At 40.4% G+C, this 24,688-nt stretch overlaps 1 protein-coding gene and 1 pseudogene across 6 annotated transcripts in view; both read right to left on the bottom strand.

The window, feature by feature from the left end:
• Nucleotides 1-24,688, bottom strand: part of ACACA (acetyl-CoA carboxylase alpha) — a 342,596-nt gene that overhangs the window by 49,635 nt on the left and 268,273 nt on the right. For all 6 annotated transcript variants that reach the window (XM_030923246.1, XM_030923247.1, XM_030923245.1 and 3 more), the window contains 3 exons: nt 23,515-23,612; nt 18,947-19,067; nt 17,518-17,628 (listed from right to left, as the gene is read on the bottom strand). In XM_030923246.1, coding sequence (XP_030779106.1) covers nt 17,518-17,628; nt 18,947-19,067; nt 23,515-23,612 — 330 coding nt within the window. The remainder of the gene's footprint in view (nt 1-17,517; nt 17,629-18,946; nt 19,068-23,514; nt 23,613-24,688) is intronic.
• LOC115894797 lies at nt 10,993-11,906 on the bottom strand (annotated as a pseudogene).

Here is a 24,688-nt window from a genome sequence, read left to right as displayed (position 1 = left end):
AGCCAAGTACGCCTTGTTGCCCAGAAGAGAAAGTTGGGGCTATTTTCTACTCAGAAACACTATTTTCTTCCTATCTCTAATACCTGATAATGTCCAACCACTTAGAATCTTACACATCTCCAAAATTAATAATGGATCAATGAAGAACTACACTCAGAAAAAGGGACTGCCCAGCTGTTTAAACACACTTTCTTCTGATGTCTTTGCCTCCTCATTTAAAAGTGATCCTCTGCCACTTATCCATTCTACCCCGTATTTTTACAAATAATGGGAGGCAAACTTGGTAGGCTCAGTAACTGAGTACTCCTCCCTTTACAAGCTAAATTAAAACTTGGGTTCTGATGCTTTGGCATTGTTCTGAAAAGGCAGCAGTATTTCTACATCTCTCCTTTCCTATGTTTAGAAGAAACCTAACCAGGGCTTAACATAACCAGGAACATTATTTCTGAGCTAAAGAAGTGTTTGTCATGTGAGAACATTCATTTAATTTGGAAATTAAGGAGAAAAATTACAGAATAGACTAAGAGTATCCCAATATCACTCTCTGACCAGCCTTATTTTGGGAGATGGGGGGTAGGGTAGGGATGGGCACAGAAATGAAACTGCTCCACTAATCACAAACAAATGCTAACAATCATGACTACTTAACAATCGGTGAAGAGAAAGCAGTACCCTCCAGTTCATCTTCAATGACCACATGTTTGGAGTATGCACCAGTAGAATGAGGGTGCACACAATAGCTCCTGATTTATAGGGGTCGTTGCTGACTCAAGTGGTTTTAATGATTTTAGAATACTTCACAACAAAAGCTCCAACCAAGGAAGCAGAATCTGGGTTAGGATAAAATCCATTCTGCCTACCTCTGAAATGATCATGCTATAACAGTTACACAAACCCTCATCAGTATCTAGGAAGATGAACAGAACCCACACAGACAGAACCGTTGTTTTCTTCCTCAAGGTTGTCCTACTGACCTTCTACAGAAAAACTCGGGGTCAACAACTCTCATCAACGTATTTTCACGAAGTAGGCGAGCTGCGTTCAACACTCTTTTAAACTTTGACCTACGCATTTCTTGCTGTGTTTCAGTTCCCAAATATATTCCTCTTACATTTCTACTGTATGATACAAACTTTTAATTTATCTGTCCAGCAAGCAGCAATAATCATTTAAACACAGAAGCGAGTCAAACAGAGGTGATTCTCCTGAGGCCTCACTTTGTTGCCCTCCAGATCTAAGTGGAGAAGCAGTACCATGCAGTATTAGGAATAGGCTCCACCTCCAGGTCCTCTGCTGAAGAGTGCCATGCTGACAGAACTGAACAAGGGCTGAATCTGAGGAAAGAGGATCTTGACTCATTCTCAATATAAACTTAAGCCTCATCCAGCACTTCATTCATTGCAGCCGGCGGACCTAAGAATTAAGGGCACCACATAAAAGCCGGTGATTAGCAGAGACACAATTGTTAAAGGCTCCACCAAAGATGCTACGTAGCCTTTTAGAAACGTTGAGATACGTAAGAAGTACAAATGAATGCAGTCATATATCCATGCTCAGGCCTCTGCTGCTGCTGCTGCTGCTGCTTATCTAGAGACAGCGCAGACAGCTCAGGTTTACCACAGCTGACAGGCAATGAAAACAGCCTAATATACCGCCTGCTCTCTCCCTTAAAGCCCTTTTTGGAAATCAAGATAAACACGTTCTTCCTTTCCCCCATGCTCCAGACTGTTTGACTGAAGTGGCAGAGCATTGTGAGGTTTTGTGCAAATGAAATCACTATGTAATACTGAATGAGTGCAGTATTTACTTGTCAGGATATTTGTCAGCACAGGCATTAAGATTTCCAAGTTTCCCAGATGCAACTTAGCTCAATTTTTAAAAAATTGCCTTTGTCCTGACATACACATTATGTTGGGGACCCTTAGACTTATAGGCAAATATTTGCAATCATGTGCTGAAGATGTGAAAAACTGTGATGCATATCAATAATGGAATAAAAAATGAAATCTATTCCTTCTCTCCCCATTTTGTTCAGTCTTTTCCCCCATTTTAAACAATCCTTGGTAGGTCAGGACATCTTCTATTTAAGGAAGCAGGGAATACAAAATTCCTCCTGCATCTAAGAATTAGGCTACACAAGCTGAGCCCTCGCTGCAATCCTCCTTCTTATTAGGACATTTCCATTCTCAAAAGGATTTGAGGAGGGGTATTGTAAATTTACTGAGTAATTGTCATCACTGGACTTCATCTATGATTCTAGATATTAAAGTCACTCTGGGATCTGTCAGGTTATTGATAAAAGTTGGCTAAAGCTGAAAGAGAACAGATATGAAAAAGAATAAGCAGGAGTAGGGGAAAAGTGGTAAAATAGGAACAAAAGAAAGAAGGAAGGATGAGAGAGAGAAAAAGGGAGGAGGAGAGAAAAAAGGAGAAGAAAAAAATGCAATAGCTCATCTACTCAGTGCAGCTAATATCCTCCTCCCTGACCTGAGAGGACTACATTTTAAGAATCTGACAAGTAATTCAATCTCCAATTAACACTTTTAAGTGGTGCTGCACATATCACTGTGTAAATGTTTCTTCAGGAATATATCCAAGGATGAATGGAATTAAATCTCTAGGGAGATGGAATCAGGACCTAGGTGACCACCAAGATTATTTGGGGCTTGCAAAATACAGTTTCTTAATACATAGGCACAGGGTTATAATTTTTCCCCACCTTTATTGCCACTACTGTCACTGGCAAACTGGAGTGCTGGCTGGTAGGTCCTAGGCTAGGGTTGGGGTAGAGAAGGGGCTCAGTGACATACTGTGGGCAGAGGAGAGAAAAGCCTCTGACATGAGCCACAGTTGGATTCAAGACCATCTGCTATAAGACCAAAAATCTCTCTATAAGCAGCAAATTATGAAGTGATCAGGTATGCTGAAGGATAAACTGGGGCAAAGGGGTGGTGCTGTCAGTGGAAGGAAAAGAAACAGCCAAAAAGAGGCTGAATATAGGTCAGAAATAACACTGGAAGACATCTCTTTACTGAAGTGCAGGGCTCACTGGAGAACAGAGGAATGAATTAGACAGCACAAAGACGATAAGGATTTGAAGGTGGAGTGGGTAAGGAACAGAGACTCATTTGTAATGTAAAAAGGTAGAGAGGAGCCACACAATAGTTTGCTTGCTAAATGTATGAGAAGAAGCACAGGCTTGGGACTTGAGATTTCTGACGATAAATTCTTTTTTTTTTTTTTTTTATAGAGACAAGGTCTTGCTATGTTGTCTAGGCTGGTCTCAAAGACCTGGCCTCAAGCAATCCTCTCGCCTCAGTCTCCCAAAGTGTTGGGACTACAGACATAAGCCACCTTGCCCAGCCAATTTGTAAACATTTTAAATAAAGTCTGGTTTATTGAAGTATAATTTTCATATAGCAAAACTGTCCATCATAAGGTATACAAGTCTGTGAATTTTAATACACATAGTCATATAACCACCACAATAATCAAGATAGAGAGCATTTTCATCATCCCAAAGTCTCCTCATGTTCCCTTGTAATCAGTCCCTCCCTCCACCCCAACAACCATTGATCTTTTTGTTCCAATAGTTTTACCGTTTCTAGAATGTTACATAAATGGAGTCATACAGTATATAGCCTTTTGAATCTAGCTTCTTTCAGTTAGCACATTGCATCTGAGCCTCATGCATGCTGATGCAGGTACCAGTAGTTTATTTTTATTCCTGAGTAGTATTCCATTTTATGGAAGTACCACAACTTGGTCACCCATTTCCCTGTTGATGTACATTTGGGTTGTTTTCACTTTTGGAGGATTATAAATAATGCTGCTATAGACATTTGTGCACAGGTTTTAAAAAAAGCCCAACCTTTTTCAAAGTGGCTGTGCCATTTTGCATTCCCACCAACAATTTAAGAGATTTCCAGCTGTCCTGAATCCTCATCAACACTTGGTATTTGTCAAACACTAAAAAAACAAACATTTAGGCTGGCCACAGTGGCTCACACCTGTAATCCCAGCACCTTGGGAGACCTAGGCAGGCGGATCATGAGGTAGGGAGATTGAGACCATCCTGGATAACACAGTGAAATCCCATTTCTACTAAAAATACAAAAAATTAGCCGGGGCGTGGTGGCACGTGCCTGTAGTCCCAGCTACTTGGGAGGCTAAGGCAGGAGAATCACTTGAACCCAGGAGATGGAGGTTGCAGTGAGCCGAGATTGCACCACTGTACTCCAGCCTGGGCGACAGAGTAAGACTCCGTCTCAAAAAAACAAAAACAAAAACAAAAAACAAAACCATTTAGTGGTGTCAAGCTGTGGTTTAATTTTCATTTCCCTAATGACTAATGATAAGTATCTTTTCATGTGCTTATTTACCATCCTTATATTTGCTTTGGTGAAATGTCTGTTCAAATTTCTTGCCCATGTTTTTAATTACTGGGTTGTTTTCTTATTGAGTTTGAGAATTCTTTATATATTCTGGATACCAGTCTTTTATCAGATTATGTATTTTCTAAAGATGGAAAACTTTTTAAAAAATCCCTGTTTGTCAGTCGCCTTCTACTGGTTTTACTGAATAGGCTGTGACTGACTGCATTGGCCAGGTCCCAAGAGTCTAGTGTTTGCAGGGCCTGGCTCTTAGGGGAGTAGCACTGACTTGTTATCGCTGTGGCCTTTTGGTTCGTGTTTTCTCATTGACATCTGGTGGGCAGCAATTTTATTTTTTCCTTTAGAACACATGAAAAGCCTATTATTGTCTTTTAGCTAAATTTCAGCTCCATGAAACCTGGAATCATCTTTGTATTGCCACAGCATAAAAACAGCTTTATACCTAACAGACATGCAATAAATGCATGTGATCTACCACAGTTTTATGCATTCTATAAAAACTCAACTGATTAGTATGTTTAGCAAGTTAAACTACTATAAGCAAAAATAAGTCTTTCATATTAGTGTTATAATGTGTAGTGGCTTTCTGAAGCAAAAGGAGTGGTTCAATTTTCCTACCTTTTTAGTTTTCCCCAATGTAGATGCTCTTTTCCCTCCCTCCCCCTGTCAAAATTCTTTATATGGGTTAAAATTAAACTAGTAATTCTAAGTACTATAAAGTCATATTATGTTAGGAGTGCTCTTCTGAGCTGCATAAATCTGCTAGATTTATCTATTGAGAAAGGCAATATTTTACCAATGGGTCAGGTAGAAAATGAAGATAACTCAAAAGTTGATTACATGTTCCAATGGTCTTGACTTCTCATATTTGCATCTTAAGCTGTTGGTTAAATTTGGGTGAGTTCTTTTCCTTACCAACACTGATTTGTCAATTTCTTAGATGCACATACAATTTTAAAAGGCTTAAACCCCAGACACTGAGACATTATTAAATTTAGGAACTGGTAAAAAATCAGCCAGAAAATCTTGAAGCCCAGGCATGGTAATCTGTAGTTCAATCTAAAAAGCTCTTTAAGCTTCTCCTTTCATAATTCAACAGTCCTGACTATGTACATTAGTTGATTAGACTGTGTGATGATGGTCAATCTGAATGAGAAGGGACATAGCTAGATTTGGATCCATGCACAGGGAACATTCCCTAGAATGATGAACAACTAGGAGTCAGGTTTCTAAACAGTCTCATTTCCGCTTCTTTATCATATTCACAGACCAGTCTGTGCACAGCCAGAGCCCAGCTCTGTCTTCCTTCTAGAAAAGACTGGAGTCCTTGCATTTCTAATCGACCAACATGTGCGGTTCTTGCACTTTTAATTTATGAGTGTTCAGGGGGGAACCTCTCTGACTTGGGAACATATTGGCTCGGTCTAATGCTTGGAGATTATTAAACTTGGAGCTATGCTCCACTATCAAGTCTACAGATCTTTTATTTAGAAGATATGGTGCTCTAAATGCACAAAGAGCTCCCTGTCACCTTCACATTAAAGCCCCTAGTGCCTGGTAAATGGAATTATATAGCTGTCATCTCCTTTCCCCAAAGTTTTAAGAGTACAATGGGCTCATTTTTTCACACTCCATCCCAGCTTCAGAACTAAGAGACCTACTTTGTATTGATTTAAGGTCTCAGAAATAAATAAACCTGCTTCACCACTGTGATTCACAACAAATTCATGATACACTATTGCATGATATATTTCAAGCTCTTGCTCTGGCTCTCTTTTTCCTCTGGTGAGTGATGGGGGAGGTGGGAGGTGGTAGGGAGCTGCAAAGCTGACAGCCTGATGGTTATTGGAGATGGTTGCTGACTGCAAATCCAAGAATAGACACTGTTGGAGGAGTATGGGATTTTTTTTAAAACTAGGGGGCAGGGGTGAGAAGCTAATTTACTTGGGCTTCAGGCTGGGGTTGGGGAAAAAGAAAGGTTGAAGAGAGGAGAGGGGCTGACAGAGTAGCAAAGCTTCAAGTGAGCACTGATCTGCAAAGACAGAGCTATGAATACATGTAGAAAGAGAGAAAGGTGAATAAAATTCAACGTATGAAGGTGTAACACATAACTGAATAGAAAATGAAGAAGACGACGAAGAAACGAATCTGCCAAGGGAACCGTGTGTACAGAGCTAAGTGGGCCCTTAGCTTGAGTTCAGGGACAATGTTTTATTAGAGACAGAGTGCAGAGACCCTACATGCCACCCAAAGTGTGAGGTAGAGGCATTTCTTCATTCTAATACTCAGAACACATCAGAACCCTGGAGGTGGAAATGGACAATGGATATAGGGTAGAGATATAATGAAGGTCCACATGGATGAAGTGAGCCAGAGACCGTTCACTGAGGCAAGAGGGTAATACATTCTAGCAGTTTAGCTTGTGTTTGTGTACCCTTAGGGTTTGAGTACCTACGTCTACATCACCTTTACTGATTCCACCAAACCTTGGATCCAATGAGTTTTAGCTGATATCTACAAATACAGCAGTCAAAAAGAACTATCCTCCAACCTTCTATCAGGATCTTGACTTTCAGCAAGGCGGGGGAGGAGAAAGCAGGAGATAATCAGGCTCCGAAGGTACTGCATGACACTGCAGGAGACCCCTAAGGTTCTAAGGAATACTTTCAAGTGGAATTAAGTTTTAACTGTTTCTCTTGTTTCTTCTACTTATTTCACATTTTTGACTGGCAAAGTTATTTATGAATCCAATTTCTTTTCTATGTTGGAATAGCACTTTCATCTTCACTACATTTGTTCTTGAGACAAGACCAGACTCTGAACACAAAAGTACATGAGAAAGATTTTGGTTCCATTCAGTTTCCAGTTGGTCATATAAAACTGGGCATTTCTTTGTTAAATTTGAACTCTTTTAAAGAGTGATCTGTCTCTCTGTACCGGGAAACAGACTTTAGCCAAATAGAAAAAAGAACTCACAGATGAATACATAGATGAATGGGATTGGTTCCAAAAGTACTGAGCTTCCATTCAGCTGAATTTTCCACACATAATTGGGTGAATATTTAGCAATAGTGTCACAGAGGAAACTCAAGCAACAATTGTGTGGTTGAACTTTTGAGGATCCTCCCACTCTCAAGATTTATATAGACACTCGTGATTATGAACAACATACAGTGTTTACTTTTCTGTGATCTGGACAAGAAACAAAATTAAAAATTTTTTAAATCATTATGCTCTCCAACTTCCATTCCTGGTCGCATGAGTATGTAATAATTTTACATATCACTAATATGTAATTTAATACATAATACTCTAATATGCAATAACTTTTAAAATTCTCCACTCCCTATCTATTCACTCCCCAGCCTAAAACAGTTCCCTGGCTACAGATCAATATGCACCTTTATAAGATCACAGAATACTAGACATTGAAGAGAATTTAAGATTAAGAGACCCTCCAGTCTTCTACTTTAAAAAAAAAAAAAAAAAAAAAAAAAAAAAAAAAAACAGGCTTAATTCATTTTATTTTTCTTATGTAAAAACTGTTGTAGCCACAGTTGGAGCCTGGGTCCCCTGCATGGAGACTCTGGTGTGGGTCTTGATGAGGTGGTCAGCAAATTCCTGACAGGAAGACTTGATGAATACAGTCTCCTTCCAGAGGTTAGGGGTCAGGTAGCTGTAGGTTTTAGAGATGGCATCAAAGGTGACCTTGGGAAAGTTCCCTAGGGTGGCAGTGTAGCCCCTGGCTGAGATGTAGCAGTCATCAATACCAGCCATCATTAGCAGCTTCTTGGGCACCAGGGCTGAGACAATGCCAGTGTCCTGGGCGCGAGGATGAGGTGCACCAGCACAGAGCCACAGCCACCTGTCACCTTGCAAGGGATAGTGTGGGGTTTCTTCTCCCAGTAGCCTCTGTGCATGGGGACAATGAAGAGCTTGGCCAGGATGATGGCCCCATGGATGGCAGTGGCTACCTCCTTGGAGTACTTAACACCCAGACCAATATGGCCATTGTAGTCCCTGATGGCAACAAACATCTTGAACCTGGTGCGCTGGCAAGCGTGGGTTTGCTTCTGCACTGGCATAATCTTTAAAACCTCATCCTTGAGAGAGGCCCCCAGGAAAAAGTCAATGATCTCAGACTCCTTGATGGGCAGGGAGAAGAGATAGATCTCCTCCAGGGACTTGATCTTCATGTCCTTGACCAGGCATCCATTCCTTGCCCTGGGCCTTTCCTCCACGAGCTCTCTGGGGCCCAGGCCCTGTTCACAGACACGGTCCCAGTCCTGGATGCCACTGCCAAAGGTTCCACAGTTCCCCATCTCAGGCACCCCCACACCTGGCTAATTTTTTAATTATTTTGTAGAAGGGGTCTTGCTTCTTGCTATATTGCCCAGGCTGGTCTTGAACTCCTGGCCTTAAGCCATCCTCCTTTCTTGGCCTCCCAAAGTGCTGGTATTACAGGATTACCACACCAATCAGATTTTCTACTTTAAAATGGGAAATGTATTATGCCTTCCATTTCACAAAGAGGAAACTAACATCTAAATAGATTAAAGCCTAAAGTTGCTTACCTAGTAAACGGCAGGGAGAAGAATGATCAAAAGTTTTTGTTGTTGTTGTTTGTTTGTTTTTTTCTGAGATGGAGTTTTGCTGTTTTTGCCCAGGCTTGAGTGCAATGGTGCAGTCTTGGCTCACTGCCACCTCTGTCTCCCAGGTTCAAGTGATTCTCCTGCCTTAGCCTCCCGAGTAGCTGGGATTACAGGTGTGTGCCACCACGCCTGGCTAATTTTGTATTTTTAGTAGAGACAGGGTTTCACCATGTTGGCATGGCTGGTCTCAAACCACTGACCTCAGGTGATCCATCTGCCTCTGCCTCCCAAAGTGCTGGGATTACAGGCATGAGCCACTATGCCTGGCAGTTTTGTTGTTGTTGTTTTTTTAATCTAAAGGTTCTGTAACTCCAAAAAGTTTGAGCACATTCATAATAGGTTGTCAAACATGATAATTTCTGAGTCTGCATTCAATGCCCCAAACAGGGTCTCAGAGCTTTCACTTTATCCAGAAGCTCTGGACTGGTACTTGCTGTAGGGTCTCCCAAATTCTTAGACCCTAAGCCACCATACATGCATGGGCTCTCTCAGAGTCAGAGGCAACTTCTGTAGTGGAGGTCTGTGTGGCGATTCCACCCTGTAAGATCTCCAAACCAGAGCACTCAGGATTGCTGGCAGGTCACTAAGGCACACTAATAGAGTCAAACATAACCAGGTATAGTTTTCTACCAAATTTGAGGAATATCAAATGAAAAACAAACAAAACAATCCCCCTAAATGGGGCAAGATTTACCAATATTTTATGTGTGGGGAGGGAGCGCTTGAATATTAGGGAGATCTGTCCATTGAGCAATACTTTCTGAGGACTCATTCATAATGCTAAAGCAAGGATTACTCAGAAAGGAAGCTAAAATGCCCTCCTTAGAAAGGAGAGTGATCCCATCTGGAGCTATGGGAGTATAGGGACTGTCTATTGTGAAAATAGGTAGTTAGGGACTTTTAAAAATGCAAATTGCTAGACTGATCCTTAGAGTGATTATGAGCTATTGTATCAACAAGTCCTTGGGGACTCTTGTAGACAGATGACTGACATATATACTACCCTGTCATGACCGAACATCGTGTCTCTCACGTTAATGGCTTTCCAAAGAGCATTGATTGTCGTTAGATACCTCTATTGGGAAAGTCAATACATGAATGTACTGCCAAGTGAGGACTGTCATCTAACATTTTCTTGAAGGAATTTTGCCTTCAAAGAATCAGAAAGTATAGAGAATAATGTGTTTGTATTTCCTTTCCAGAACCAGATAAGAAATTGCAATGAGAAGGAACCCTAAAGGCACCTTAGAGAAGACTATGGCAGTGCCAATGTTTTACCTATTTTGGCTCATTTAATTCTCACAACGACTCTGGTACATAGATACTATTATTATCCCCTCTTTTACAGTTAATAAAACTGTAACTCAGAGAGGTTAAATAAATTGCCCGAGGTCACACAACTAGTAGGTAGGTGGTGGAGCCAAGACTTAAACCTGGGCAGCCTGGCTCTAGCCTCTCCATGATCATAACATCTTTTTTTTTTTTTTAACTAATTTTAAAAAAATGTATTTACTTAGAAGCATTCAGAATGCCAACAAAACAGCTGCAACTTTTTTTTTTTTTTTTGCAATTAGAGTGGTATTCAGTTAACAGAACAATTGTTTCATATAAGCTGCATCAGAGACAATTGAAAATGAAAAAACTACTATCCCCATATATAACTTACTTGTGCTGTACACCAACGAGAACCTGCTTTAAATTTTTATGCCAATTTACAACACCTATACTGTACCAGGCAAAGTTAGTGGCTATGAAAATACCACCAGGACAGGGCTATCTAAAGACACATTTGGTAGTGTGTTAACTATACAAAAGAAGACACTGTACAGTTTTAAAAAAATTCTTACACAGTCTTACATTTCAATTTTATTCTTTAAAAGGAGTGAGTTGTATACAGGGGGGTTAAATGCTTTATAGACAAGAAAAAAATCTGTGCTAGAATCAACTTATTCATCATCACCTTCATCTTCCTCCTCCTCATCCTCTTCATCTTCCTTCTTTTTCTTGCTTTTTCAGCCTTGACAACTCCCTTTTTTGCTGCATCAGGCTTTCCTTTAGCTCAATATGTAGCAGTAGCATTTTCGTATTTTTCCTTCAGCTTCGCAGGCTTCTTTTCATAAGGCTGCTTGTCATCTGCAGCAGTGTTATTCCACATCTCTCCCAGTTTCTTCGCAATATCACCAATGGACAGGCCAGGATGTTCTCCTTTGATTTTTGGGTGATACTCAGAATACAACAGGAAGAAGGCCAAAGGAGGCCTCTTGGGTGCATCGGGATCCTTGAACTTCTTTTTTGTCTCCCCTTCAGGAGGGATATAGGTTTTCATTTCTTTCATAATCGATCTTGTCTGCCTTTGCCATATCTTCAAATTTTCCCTTCTGTTTAGCAGACATGGTCTTCCACCTCTCTGAGCACTTCTTAGAAAACTGAGAAGTTGACTGAAGCATCTGGATGCTTCTTCTTATGCTCCTCCCAACAAGTTTCCATAAAAAATGCATATGACAACATCTTGCCTCTAGGCTTCTTAGGATCTCCTTTGCCCATGTTTAGTTATTTTTCCTTAGCAAGGCACAGAGTTGCCCAGTGCCCTTCTGGCTCTCACTTGTCCCGGTGCTGTCTCTATCATAACCTCTTTAAGTTACGTGAAAGTTACAACGTTGCCCGCCCCACAGTGAGAGCTAAGTAATCTCTGCTTCCCTTCTTGAGCGTCCACGACTTTCACGTTGTATGTCACAGAGTCATGGGTGAGCATGGAGACTGTACAGTGCAGGTTCCTGGTGTAACAGACAATTCCCACTCATGAGAGGAACTCTGGTACTGTGCCCAACAGTGTCAGCTATGACAACTTCACATTTCATACTGCATAGCTGCAGGAAAATACGTATATGAGAACCAGAGAGAAATGTAACTTACTTGCACCAAGTCTCAAAAGCAAGATTAGCAGAATTAGCCCCCTACCAAACTAATGGCCCTAGTCATACCCATCACATAATTTCTTTTTTCTTGCAGATTCAGTGAAAATAGGGCCCTGATCTCTCTAAGGGAGATGAGAGTATAGGATATTTTTTTCTAAAACAGAAGCAGAGCTTTAAAATACAAGAAAGTCACATATCATCTCCTGGTGAATCTATCACTGCCTTTGGCATATACCTTACCTTCACAGGCAGTTAATGTCCAGAGGACAACCATAAACTGCATATTCCTATTTCTCTGGATACAGAATGTGCTCTCTCTCCCCAAGTCTGGGGCAATGGATTGAGAGCTAGTAGGCTCCAGTATACATCAGTGTTCCTTTACAACACTAGTTCTTCCAGCTTATCTGTCACCTAACACTATGTTAAACATACTAATACTTTTAACAGGAAAGGGAGAAAAAAAAATAAAAAGGAAACTGAAAGGAAGAGTGGTGGGGGGAGGGAAAGTAAGTATGATCATCTCTGCAAATGACCAGTGGCACATAGACTTAAGAGTTTATGACTCTGCAATCATCTCAGCTCCTTAAAGGTGTATCTTTACTAGTTCCCCAAGTACACAGGTTACTGCCTTTGCCAGGACAGCATGACTGTCCTGCAGGGTAATCTGTTCAAGCAAGGTAATCTGCCACGCACATCAGGTCTGCCACGCAGTGAGGCATTTTAAGGAATCTGTCACCCACAGCCTACAGTTCCGAGAGTTAGGATCTGCTACCTTGAGCGACATGAAATAGCAAGCCCCTAGAAACTTCTCTTATTAATGTCATCATTCTCACGACATTTGGACAAACAGGAAAACAACCAGATCACCTTCTTTTAGGCTTTACAGACCACTAAGCAAAGAGGCCTGAGCTTTCTTCAATGAAACTTAGGGACATGAAAGTTCATGTTCTGACCCTGATCTAGTCTCTGTCAATGAAACTAAGTCACTTTCCCTTCTACTGTTTTTGTCTTCCTGTCTACGAAATATAGCCCTGATACCATTAACCCATTCCAGAAGATAGCAAGGAACCAGACAGATATTCTTGATTGAATTTCAAGTAAACCCCCTTGGGCTGCCTGTAATCACCAGCCTACTGCCTTTAGTTCTAATGTCAAATGTCAATAAAATCCAGATACTACATCTCTTCTCAATTTGGGTAATATTTTGAATATTTTACAAATAACTGCAGGCAACAAAGCAAGACAGACATGGAAAGAAGATATACAAATAGTGAGTTCACAGGGGGAAAAGGATAAAAATACAAAGGTGGGAAGCACTTCCTGGTTTTGGAATAAAAGACACAGTGGCAAAGGATGGCGTCCATGAATAAAACATGTAAGTACACAGAAAAACCACCAAAAGTAAAAAAACAGGAAAACACCAGAAAATATTTATTTTATATGAAGGTTACTACTGTTGGCTATAAAAAGAAATCCTTTAAAAAGTAAGAGTCTTTGGAAGCAAAAGATAGGAAGGTGTAAACTAATTAAAAACAGGCTAGCGACAGGCAACATCATGTGTATGCCCAGATGGAGTATAGCCATAAAAGCCTGGCGCACACATGCAGTGTATTAGGTTGAAAACGCATGTCTCTTCAGCTTCATATCTATTAAAGGAACAAACAATTTACAGGTTGCTGCATTATGGGAGTATGATATGTGGAGTGTCAATCTTTTCTCTTCAAACTGAACCATGTTAGGTAAAATCAATGATGGGGTTTGGGGGGTAGGGGAAGGAAGGGGAAAAGCAGGGAGAAAGAAAGTTTTAAAAAATCTCTGCCTCAGCAAAAGTTTTCATTACAATTTTAGACAAATGATCCCTGTGTCCTTCTCCCTTGCTGCCTGGGGCTCCATGCTATTTCTATGCAAATAACAACCTCGTGGTTTATATCTTATTATTTCCACCGGAGCTGCAGCGACATGACCTGAGACGTGTAAGAGGTGGGGGTGGTGGGGGCGGAGGGGGGTAGTTGGAGAGGAGACAGAAAGAGAGAGAGAGAGTGGGAGGGGGAGGGGGACAGAGGTAGAGAGAGAGAGAGGGTGTTCACTCAAGTGTGAAAAAATATCGTCAGGAGTGAGCATCAAGAACAAAAAAAAAAATTGCAGGGATAACGTGTTTATTTCAGTTCCCCCTAAAACCCCCCAACCCCCCCTTCCTGCAAACCAGCACCTTTTAAAATTCATTGGGCATCAGGCGATCATGCACAATCCATCTGCTTTCACTTTATCATTTGCATTTCATGCCTCCTGGCTTTTGATGTGCTGATACTTTGATGCAGTCAGGAGACGCGCATTATCATTATTTCAATTTTCAAAGGGGTCAACGGGATCGGCACTTGCACACACAAGATTTTTTTCCCCCTACAACCTCTGAACACCCCCACTCCTTATTCTTCACCCCCAATGTTTAACATAAAGGATGAAGACTCAAAAAGGTGGGGATCAAATATTTACAGTCTAAGATTGTATATAAGCTTGCATATGTCTCCTACATTTCCACTTTACACAGGTACATACTATGAGCACCAAGGCTTAAGAAAGGAGGCTCTACAATGTTTCAAATACACAAAGACTTTCTCACACATGGACACTCAAGGAGGCACACAGAGAAAGAGGGGGATCCATATGCAAGACACAGACACAAAGAGACAGAAAGATCAGCACCCACACAGAAAGAGACATGCACTCAGGGTGACTTGCACACACCCAGAGTACACAATACAGAGAGATACCTACAGAAAGAAAGGCAAACAGAGATGAAGAAAGACACCAGCACACACAAAGGCAACATGCACAAGGAGTGAGTCAGAGGAAGCCATCTGAGCATGATAGTTTCCTTTTTCATACCTGATAGGCAAAGGGGCTGATAGGACATTCTGAATGAATTTGCATGAAATCGGGTGTCTTCAGCAGCACAGCTGTATACTTAAGAGGAGCTGACATGAAGATAGTGAAGCAGGCAGAGCAACATTAGGTAACCTCTGTATCTGATCACTCACTTCAGCTAAAAACAATCATGTCCTTTTAGAAGTGAGCATTGTTTGGTAAGTTAAAGCTATAGCTTTATTTGTCTTTCACCCTGTAACTAAGCTTTTCTTTTAACAAGCAGCCCTGTAAGCTATGAAGGTGAATATAATGAATTTGATTAGAACAATTCAGTCAGATTTTAAGAAATCAATCTCTAATGTCTCTTCATGGCACAAATGAAATTCAACTAGCAAGTTTTCAAGCAAAACAAAACCAAAAACCCAACATCTGCTTTTTGTAATATTCTTTGTATATAATATAGTATTGGGGAAGGGGGGAGAAAGAAACTCAATATAAGAAGATACATTTCAGAAATTAGCTCTCTGACTGGGTATGGGAACATCATGGAAATATAGGTTTTTTAAGTACCATTATCTATGAGAACAGAATTTTTAAAATCTTTCAAACATTCTGTTCTCATAGATAATGGTACCTAAAATTATCTTCAGCATTCATCAATATCTCATCCTAAGAAGGTATCCAAAAGAGCAACTTAAAAAAAAACAACAACAACCTTAAGACTCTCAGCAGTTTCTCCCACTGCAATAATAATCTTTAATAGTAGTGGTTCACAACCTTTATTTCCAGGCTACTCTCCAAAAAGGGAGGAAGACAGCCAAGTTTGCCACTGTTAGCACTGCTGTGCCTTTCCTTGGTGAGAAAAAGCAAGCCCAGAGGAGGATACAGAGTTCATATGAATGCAGAGAGCAAGCTGATCACATCAAAGGATTCCTCTAATTTCTGACATCCACAAAATCTAATTAAACCAATGGAATTTTCAACTTTTTCCTAAATGGGAATGATAGAACACTTAATTCTTATCTTTACACTTGAAAGTCAAGACTTGATAAAAAGTTCCCGCAAGTAGAGCAAATGTAATATCCGATACAATTTAGTATGTGTATTAACTCCATAAGCTCAATCACCAAATCATGTTAGAGAGAGGAACGAGGAACGGAACGGGAAACCGAAATTTTTTTTTTTTTTTTTTTTTGAGACGGAGTCTCGCTCTGTCGCCCAGGCTGGAGTGCAGTGGCCGGATCTCAGCTCACTGCAAGCTCCGCCTCCTGGGTTCACGCCATTCTCCTGCCTCAGCCTCCTGAGTAGCTGGGACTACAGGCGCCCGCCAGGTCGCCCGGCTAGATTTTTGTATTTTTAGTAGAGACGGGGTTTCACCATGTTAGCCAGGATGGTCTTGATCTCCTGACTTCGTGATCCGCCCGTCTCGGCCTCCCAAAGTGCTGGGATTACAGGCTTGAGCCATCGCGCCCGGCCATGGGAAACCGAAATTTTAGCTCAATCACCAAATAATGTTAGAGAGAGGAATGGAAATTGAAATGTTAAGGCAGGCCAACACTTTTCACCAAGAACTAGGTACTTTTTTTTTTTTTTTAAGAGATGGGGTCTTACTACATTGTCCAGGCTGGATTCAAACTCCTGGGTTCAACCTATCCTCCTGCTTCAGCCTCCTGAGTAGCTGTAGAACTCGGTACTTTTACTTATGTTTTCTCATTTGAGCTCCACATTATTTAAAGGTTTAAATTATTATCCCCCTTTGACAGATAAGAAAGCTGAGGAGTTGAGAGGTTATATAAGTTGCACAAGGGCAGTCAGTCTCAGACTATTCCATTACATTTTTCTGGCCCTGAGGAGAAAATAATTTTCCCATGCTTGCAAAGATGTCAGAACTGCACTGTCCTTTATATATTCAGGTATTCTTAGATAGTTTTCACTCTTACGAACAGTGACTGCAACCACCCATTTTTCCCCCTTTGGAAAAGCCCTTGTAAAGTTGGATTTAAAAAGTACAAACCTTTCTTTGGAAGGGAAGATAAATCTTTATGCATACTCTTTCCCAGTAATCCATCCATGCATCCATTCACCCATCTTCCCACTCAATATTTGCCAAATATTTCTTCTATATACAAGAGACCACCATCGGTGCCCTTATTGAGAGGTGTATTTATAGATTTCACAAAATCATTAAAATCTGATAGTCTCAACACCTAGGCCAGTACCTAATTCATAATGTAGGTCTGAAATGGGAACTAGCACAGCTGGAATCAGAGACAGCTCAATGTCTGAGTACAGATCTCCTCACATCTTTTACTAATAGATTAAGAAAAAGAGAGGAGAGGAGGGACAGAAAAGAAGCGTTCAATTAATTCTGTCTTTCCACAATGACACTGAAACGTAAGTGCTTTGGAGCAGCGGTTTTATATGGTTTGTTCACTAACATATACACAGGGCTTGGAACAGTGCCTAGAAAACAGTAAGTACTCAAAATAGTTGAGAAATGAAATGAATGAATGAATGGATGAATAAAAAGGCAAGCAAGTCAATGGGCAGAAAAGATGGAGGGAGGGGGAAGAGATAGACTGAGGAAGGCATGGATTGAACTGCTTCCTTCCAATCAGGATCTTGAATTAAGAATTCACACAATAATCTTCAATCAGCTATGTAAACTTCTTCAAAACCCTAAAAACTTACTTTGTTGAGGGCTCCAGCTCCTGTTAGAATTAAGTGAGAATTCTCAACTTGGATGGTTCTTTGTCCCAGCCGGACAAGGTAAGCCCCAATCCCAATGGCCCGGCACGTCACCTTAAAAAATAATAAATTCTACATGTCACATATTTATGTCCTCTCTGAAGCTGTAAGAACTAAGGCATAGATAAGTAAAATCCAAATTAACAGAAATAAACATTGCTTTTTAGGAAGTCTGTTTGATAACAACACACAAAAAAATTTCATGGTCAAAGAAAAGAAAATACAATGATGCAAAATTCAGGCTGCGTGCAATGACTCATGCCTATCATCCTAGCACTTTGGGAGTCTGAGGTGGGCGGATCGCTTGAGCCCAGGAGTTCAAGACTATCTTGGGGCTGGGCGAGGAAGCTCACACCTGTAATCCCGGCACTTTGGAAGGCTGAGGCGGACGAATTACTTGAGGTCAGGAGTTTGAGACCAGCCTGGCCAACATGGTGAAACCCTGTCTCTAGTAAAAATACAAAAATTATCTGGGCATCGTGGTACGTGCCTGTAATCCCAGCTACTCGGGAGGCCAAGGCAGGAAAACCACTTGAACCGGGCAGGTAGAGGTTGCAGTGAGCTGAGATCACGCCACTGCACTCCAGCCTGGGCAACAGAGTGAGACTCTGTCTCAAAAAAAAAAAGACCAACGTGGGCAAAATAGCGACCCCCATCACTACAAAAAATTTAAAAATTAGCTGGAGGTGGTGGCACATGCCTGTAGTCCTAGTTACCTGGAAGCTGAGGTAGGAGGATCACTTCAGCCCAGGGGGTAGAGGCTGCAGTGAGCTATGATTGCACCACTGTACTCTTGATAGAGTAAGACCCTGTCTCTGAGGAAAAAGAAAGAGCGGCTGGGTGTGGTGGCACGCCTGTAATCCCAGCACTTTTGGAAGCCGAGGCGGGTAGATCACGAGGTCAAGAGATTGAGACCATCCTGGCCAACACGGTGAAACCCCGTCTCTATTAAAAATACGAAAATTAGCTGGGCATGGTGGCACATGCCTGTAGTTCCAGCTACTCAGGAGGCTGAGGCAGGAAAATTGCTTGAACGCAGGAGGCGGAGGTTGCAGTGAGCTGAGATCACGCCACTGTACTCCAGCCTGGTGACAGGGCGGGACTCCGTCTCAAAAAAAAAGAAAAAGGGAAGAAAGGAAGAAAACAAAAAGAAGTTAAACTAAAAGCTAAAACAAAGTACTGGGTTTATTTGAAAAATTCAGTTATTTGTATTATCCTATCTTCCTATTATCATGTGTGATTAAAATAAAATTGTAGACACACAATCTTCAAGAAATGCTCTCATTTGGGATGAAACAGCAGTGATTAGAGAAAAAATAAACCTAGCCACACAGCCAACTCTTCAAAAATTTCACATTCTGGAAAGATTTACCAGGCTGATGGTAATGATCTCATTATAGGCCAATGAAGATTCTCCAGCAATCATTCCAGAACCTCGAAGGTTCTCAGGTCCAATTCCCTCTTCTTTCCCAATAATATCTGTTATCTTGTACCTATTGGATATGGCCATGTCAAATTATGAAGGTTAAACACAGTAACAACAAGCCATTAAAAGAATAATCACCATTAAAAGTCTGCTAAAAGTGCATTGAAAGCTTATATTTAATACCAGGGCTTTATGTGCTTCCTTTTATACTCTTCATTTATATATATTTCCTTCTTAGCTTGGGCCTATTTTACCTGGAAGCAATATGGCTTAATAGGAAGAGCAAAATCTGGAATTAAGCAGATAGACTTTTTTTTTTTTTGAGACGGAGTCTCGCTCTATTGGCAGGCTGGAGGGCAGTGGCATGATCTCGGCTCACTGCAATCTCCGCCTCCCGGATTCAAGCAATTCTCCTGCCTCAGCCTCCCAAGTAGCTGGGAATACAGGTACATGCCACCATGCCCAGCTAATTTTTGTATTTTTAGTAGAGACGGGGTTTCACCGTGTCGGCCAGGATGGTCTCAATCTCTTGACCTCATGATCTGCCCGCCTCGGCCTCCCAAAGTGCTGGGATTATAGGTGTGAGCCACCACGCCCAGCCAAGCAGAGAGATTTAAATCCTTGCTCTGATACATGCAGGAGTGTGACTCTAAAGATAATAATAACTTCTACAAAATGGGAATAATAATATCTACCTCTAAGGGTTGACAAGAAAGTTAAACTAAAGCAAACAAGGAGAAGGTTTGACGTTATAGATGGCCCTCAGATTTAAGATGCCCTCGCTTATTTTCTAGAACAAGTTTTTTAAAAGCAAGGTCAAGTATATCTCTATAATGAGCAACAGGCATCATATGAACAATTTTAGACAATTTTACATAGGAAGAGAATATCCAAACAGAGCGGTAGGGAGAATGAATGGTCAGCTTAGTTTCTCAAGTTAAAAATCCTCTTCTAAGGTGGGATGAAGCGAAGGTCAAAATACTGAACTCCCATTTCTGCTCCTTCATAAATATCAAGTATATACACAAGGGTCCCTGGATATGTCCTCTGGAGGGGCAGGTGGAATGTGTGTAGAAGTGAAATGCTGACCAAGTTGTCCAGAAAGCATCCTGTGGATCTAGTGGGAGTCACTCATCTGTCTTCCTGGCAGGGGATTAGGAGTGATAGCTGATAATGGGAAATGGGAGATGGGGAATGTAACTAATAAAAGAAAGGAAAAATACAAAGTTGAAAGTAGAGATGGGCATATATTATTTATTGTTCCACCTATACCCAGAAGGCTTGGCAGTGGGCATAGTTTTATAAATTGAAATAATAAATAAGTACCCCATAGTGGCTCTTAAAATACTTCCTCCTGCCCCCATATTTTCCTGCTCCCTTCTTCATTTCCAGCCCTCCATCAATTCTTTTTCTTTGCCCTTGCTGTTGGTCTGTGACTTTGCATCTCTGCTTCCCAGATTCTGCTGTCTTTCTATTTTTAGCCTCTCCTAATATCCAATAATTTCCCAGTTCTTCCTTTTGTTCTGTATCTAGACTCTGTCCTAAAGTTATGTCAGAAATGAAGCTACTGTTCCTTAAGGGGGTTAATTAACTACATTAATCGTATATGTGTGTGTGTGCCTGTTCGTATAAGGTCCATATAGTCGTAAACATTCAAGGACCCAGCCAGATTTGCCTGTAACAAACTCAATATTCATAGATTCCAGAAATGAAGAGTTAAAAAATATCATAGGGGAAAAATCCCATTCAGAGTAGCAAGAAAAAATGCAAACTATTTAGAAATAAGTATGAAGAAATTGGCAGAATCTCACCATAACCATATTGTGCCCCAAGGCACCATGATGAACTCCCAGAAGCATTACAAGATATTTTAAATTTTTGGGAGACGCACTATTATATGTGATATCTGTGACCCTATGTGAACTACTAGCTTTAGATAGTTCAGAGTAGTTCACAGTTTGTTAGAATAGTGAAAAAAAGGTGCTACATTCCTGTTGAAAATGTCCTGTCTTTGCAAAGCTAGATTTTTGAAGTTTCTGTGAAAACTCAATGAAGAACAAGAAATGTGGGTGGCTATATCCAAGCTGATTCCAAGGTTTGAGATGTTATGCAGACACAAATATCTCATTAGTAAGTAACTGTAATTATTTAAGAATAAATTTTTTCAATTTATGTATATAATTTTTTCAAATGATTATTAAGTTATTAGGACACAAATACTTACTGTTTAACTACCTAATAAGCAGAAATATTAAGTGTATCTTATAGTCTAGGGGTGCTATGAAAAAATTACTGAGACACTAAGGATGCGATGAACCAAGAAAGTTTGGGAACCTCTGGCAAAACCTATATGAAGAAAACTACAAAAAGTAAAAACAAAACAAAACAAAAAAACCACTCATATAAATGGAAAAACATACCATGTTTCTTTGTGGGGAAAGTTAGTATTATGAAGACATCAGTTCTTAAATTAATGTGTAAACTCAATGCAATCTGAATCAAAATCATTATGAAAACTTTTTTGGAATTAGAAAAACATGAGCCTCTAGCCAAACACAGTGGCTTGCACCTGTAATCCCAGCTACTTGAGAGGTTGAGGTAGGAAGATTGAGGTCAGGAGTTCGAGACCAGCCTGGGGAACGTAGCAATAGTCTATCTCGAAAAAAAAAAAAATTAGCTGGGCATGACAGCGCCTGTCTATAGTCCTAGTTACTTGGGAGGCTGACATGGGACAATCCCTTAAGCTCAGGAGTTTGAGGGTTCAGTGACCTATGATCACACCACTGCATCCCAGCCTGGGCAACAGAGTGAAACTCTGTCTCTAAAAACAAAAAACAAAAACCCTCTGCATTAAAAAAAGCAAAAGTAGCCAATAATACTTGAGGAAAAATTTTAAATGTGAGAAAATTTGTCCCACTAGAATAGTTTAAATAGTGTGGTATTAGCCCAAGAGTAGACAGAACAAAAAAACACAAAACAATAAATTTTCAGTAACTAGTATTAGGGCAATGAACTTTTTTTTTTTTTTTTTTTTTTTGAGATGGAGTCTTGCTCTGTCACCCAGGCTGGAGTGCAGTGGTGTCATCTCAGCTCACTGCAACCTCCACCTCCTGGGTTCAAGCAATTCTTCTGCCTCAGCCTCCCAACTAACTGGGACTACAGGCATGCATCACCAGGCCTGGCTAATTTGTGTATTTTTAGTAGAGATAAGGTTTCTCCATGTTGGCCAAGCTGGTCTCGCACTCCTGACCTCAGGCGATCTGCCTGCCTCGGCCTCCCAAAGTGCTGGGATTACAGGCGTGAAACTCCACGCTTGGCCGAGCAATTAACATTCTTAAAAATCTTGCAGATAGATTATATGAAAATGTTCAACTTCACTGGGAGTCAAAAATACAAGTTAAAATAACAATTGCCGTTTTTATTCCGTTTTATTAGTTGACAATAATCAATGTTGGCAGGGGTGAAGAAAAATTAAAGAGGGAAACAAATCCTATTCTATACTGCTGACAGGAATGCAAATCTTGGGAAGGCAATTTAAAATTATTTTTTAAAACCCTTTAAAATGGACTTTTTGTCCTGTAATTTCACTTCTAGAAATCAAGCAAAAAGGGATGATCAGAGCTTTTAATTCCTAAAAGTTTATGTGAAACTTATATAAATGTCCCTTAAGGGGGTTCAGCCCAGGGATGTGAAAAATTAGAACTAGTCTGAATGTTCAAATATATTTATTATAATAAAATACTATGTAGCCATTAAGCATCATATTCTTAAATAATGTTTTAAGAATACATGAAATTTTCCCAAAAATAGTTTTTAGTGAAAAGGATAAATTATAAAAGAAATTCTTTTTTTTTTTTTTTGAGACGGAGTCTCACTCTGTTGCCCAGGCTGGAGTGCAGTGGCCGGATCTCAGCTCACTGCAAGCTCCGCCTCCCGGGTTCACGCCATTCTCCTGCCTCAGCCTCCCGAGTAGCTGGGACTACAGGTGCCCGCCACCTCGCCCGGCTAGATTTTTGTATTTTTTAGTAGAGACGGGGTTTCACCAAGTTAGCCAGGATGGTCTTGATCTCCTGACCTCGTGATCCGCCCGTCTCGGCCTCCCAAAGTGCTGGGATTACAGGCTTGAGGCACCGTGCCCGGCCAAAAGAAATTCTTGTTATAATCTCAATCACATAGAAAAAAGATAAGTCTACAGAAAAGACAGCAAGAGCATAACATAAATTCATAATCGTGGCCTGAAGGTAGGATTGTGGCTAATTTTTATTTTTTTCTTCATAATTGTTTACATGTTTCAGTTTTTCTAAAATGACTTAAGTATTATAAATGTAAAAACTTCAATCAATAACAAGGTTCTTCAGCTAATAAGTGGTAGAGCTGGATGTAAACCTAAGACATCTAGATTATGTTATCTTCAGTGTTCTTCAAGGTTATGAACAGCCATACAATAAGGAAGAAAATACCATATTCTCCTTTCTTTAGTCATGACCAAATTATTCCAATACATATATACCTACCTGGATTCTCCTTCATCCTCCACGTGTTCACAATGGACAGAGTTGAGAGCACTGACTCTCTTATAATCTTGAGGGGTCAGATATAAATACCTGTATCCCTGTGAAGCACAAATAGTTTTTAACTCATTATTTGCCATTATCATATAACCAGAAGATACAGCAAAGCGTACATAATGAAGCTTGTTCCACAGCTAGCTTTGAATTGCTACATCACTTCTTAGGTTTACTGTCTAATAGAATACCAGCACAGACAGTCCTTCTTTGAAAGATGGAAGTGCCTATTTTTTCAGTCACTAACTGTCCTTGAGACAAGATACCTTATAGCTGCAATTCTAAGTACATTCCATTCATTTCATTTTCTCTTTTTTTTTTTTTTTTGAGACGGAGTCTCGCTCTGTCACCCAGGCTGGACTGCAGTGGCGCGATCTCGGCTAACTGCAAGCTCCGCCTCCTGGGTTCACGCCATTCTCCTTCCTCAGCCTCCCGAGTAGCTGGGACTACAGGAACCCGCCACCTCGCCTGGCTAATTTTTTGTATTTTTAGTAGAGACGGGGTTTCACCATGTTAGCCAGGATGGTCTCCATCTCCTGACCTCGTGATCCGCCCACCTCGGCCTCCCAAAGTGCTGGGATTACAGGTGTGAGCCACCATGCCCAGCCTCATTTCATTTTCAACAGGGTTAAAGGGTCATTTTCTGATCTTTAGTGACATCTCTATTAAAGATATCAACATGAAATTAAAGAATTGTGTGAATTACTGTTTTTCACTCTCTCAAATCCACAGGATCATCAAAATAAATACAAGCAAGGGATAACAGAGAACTGCAAATCTAGGAGATTCGATATTAAAATCAGAAGTCTATACAGTGCTAATAGTGAACACCTAACTCAGATCTTTTGTTTCTTCAATAAACAATTCCTAATGCCCATTTACATTTAAACAATTATACTAACATTTTATAATTGATTTATATGTATCTACGCACACATCCACATACAAAATAGAGTTACGTGGTGTATGTGTTTAACTTAAGTGAATTAGTCACTCAGTCAAAAAAATAAGTAAACACAGGGAAGCATTTTAAATACTATGAGAAATTATGCCCACCATTTAACTCGATAAATGTATGTCCCACAGTGAGCACAACATGGAAAAGACATAAATCTGCAATTGG

Source organism: Rhinopithecus roxellana, chromosome 19 (assembly GCF_007565055.1).
Source record: "Rhinopithecus roxellana isolate Shanxi Qingling chromosome 19, ASM756505v1, whole genome shotgun sequence".
NCBI classification, from domain to species: domain Eukaryota; kingdom Metazoa; phylum Chordata; class Mammalia; order Primates; family Cercopithecidae; genus Rhinopithecus; species Rhinopithecus roxellana.
Note: the sequence above shows the minus strand (reverse complement) of the source record. Positions and strands in the feature narration are given on the sequence as shown.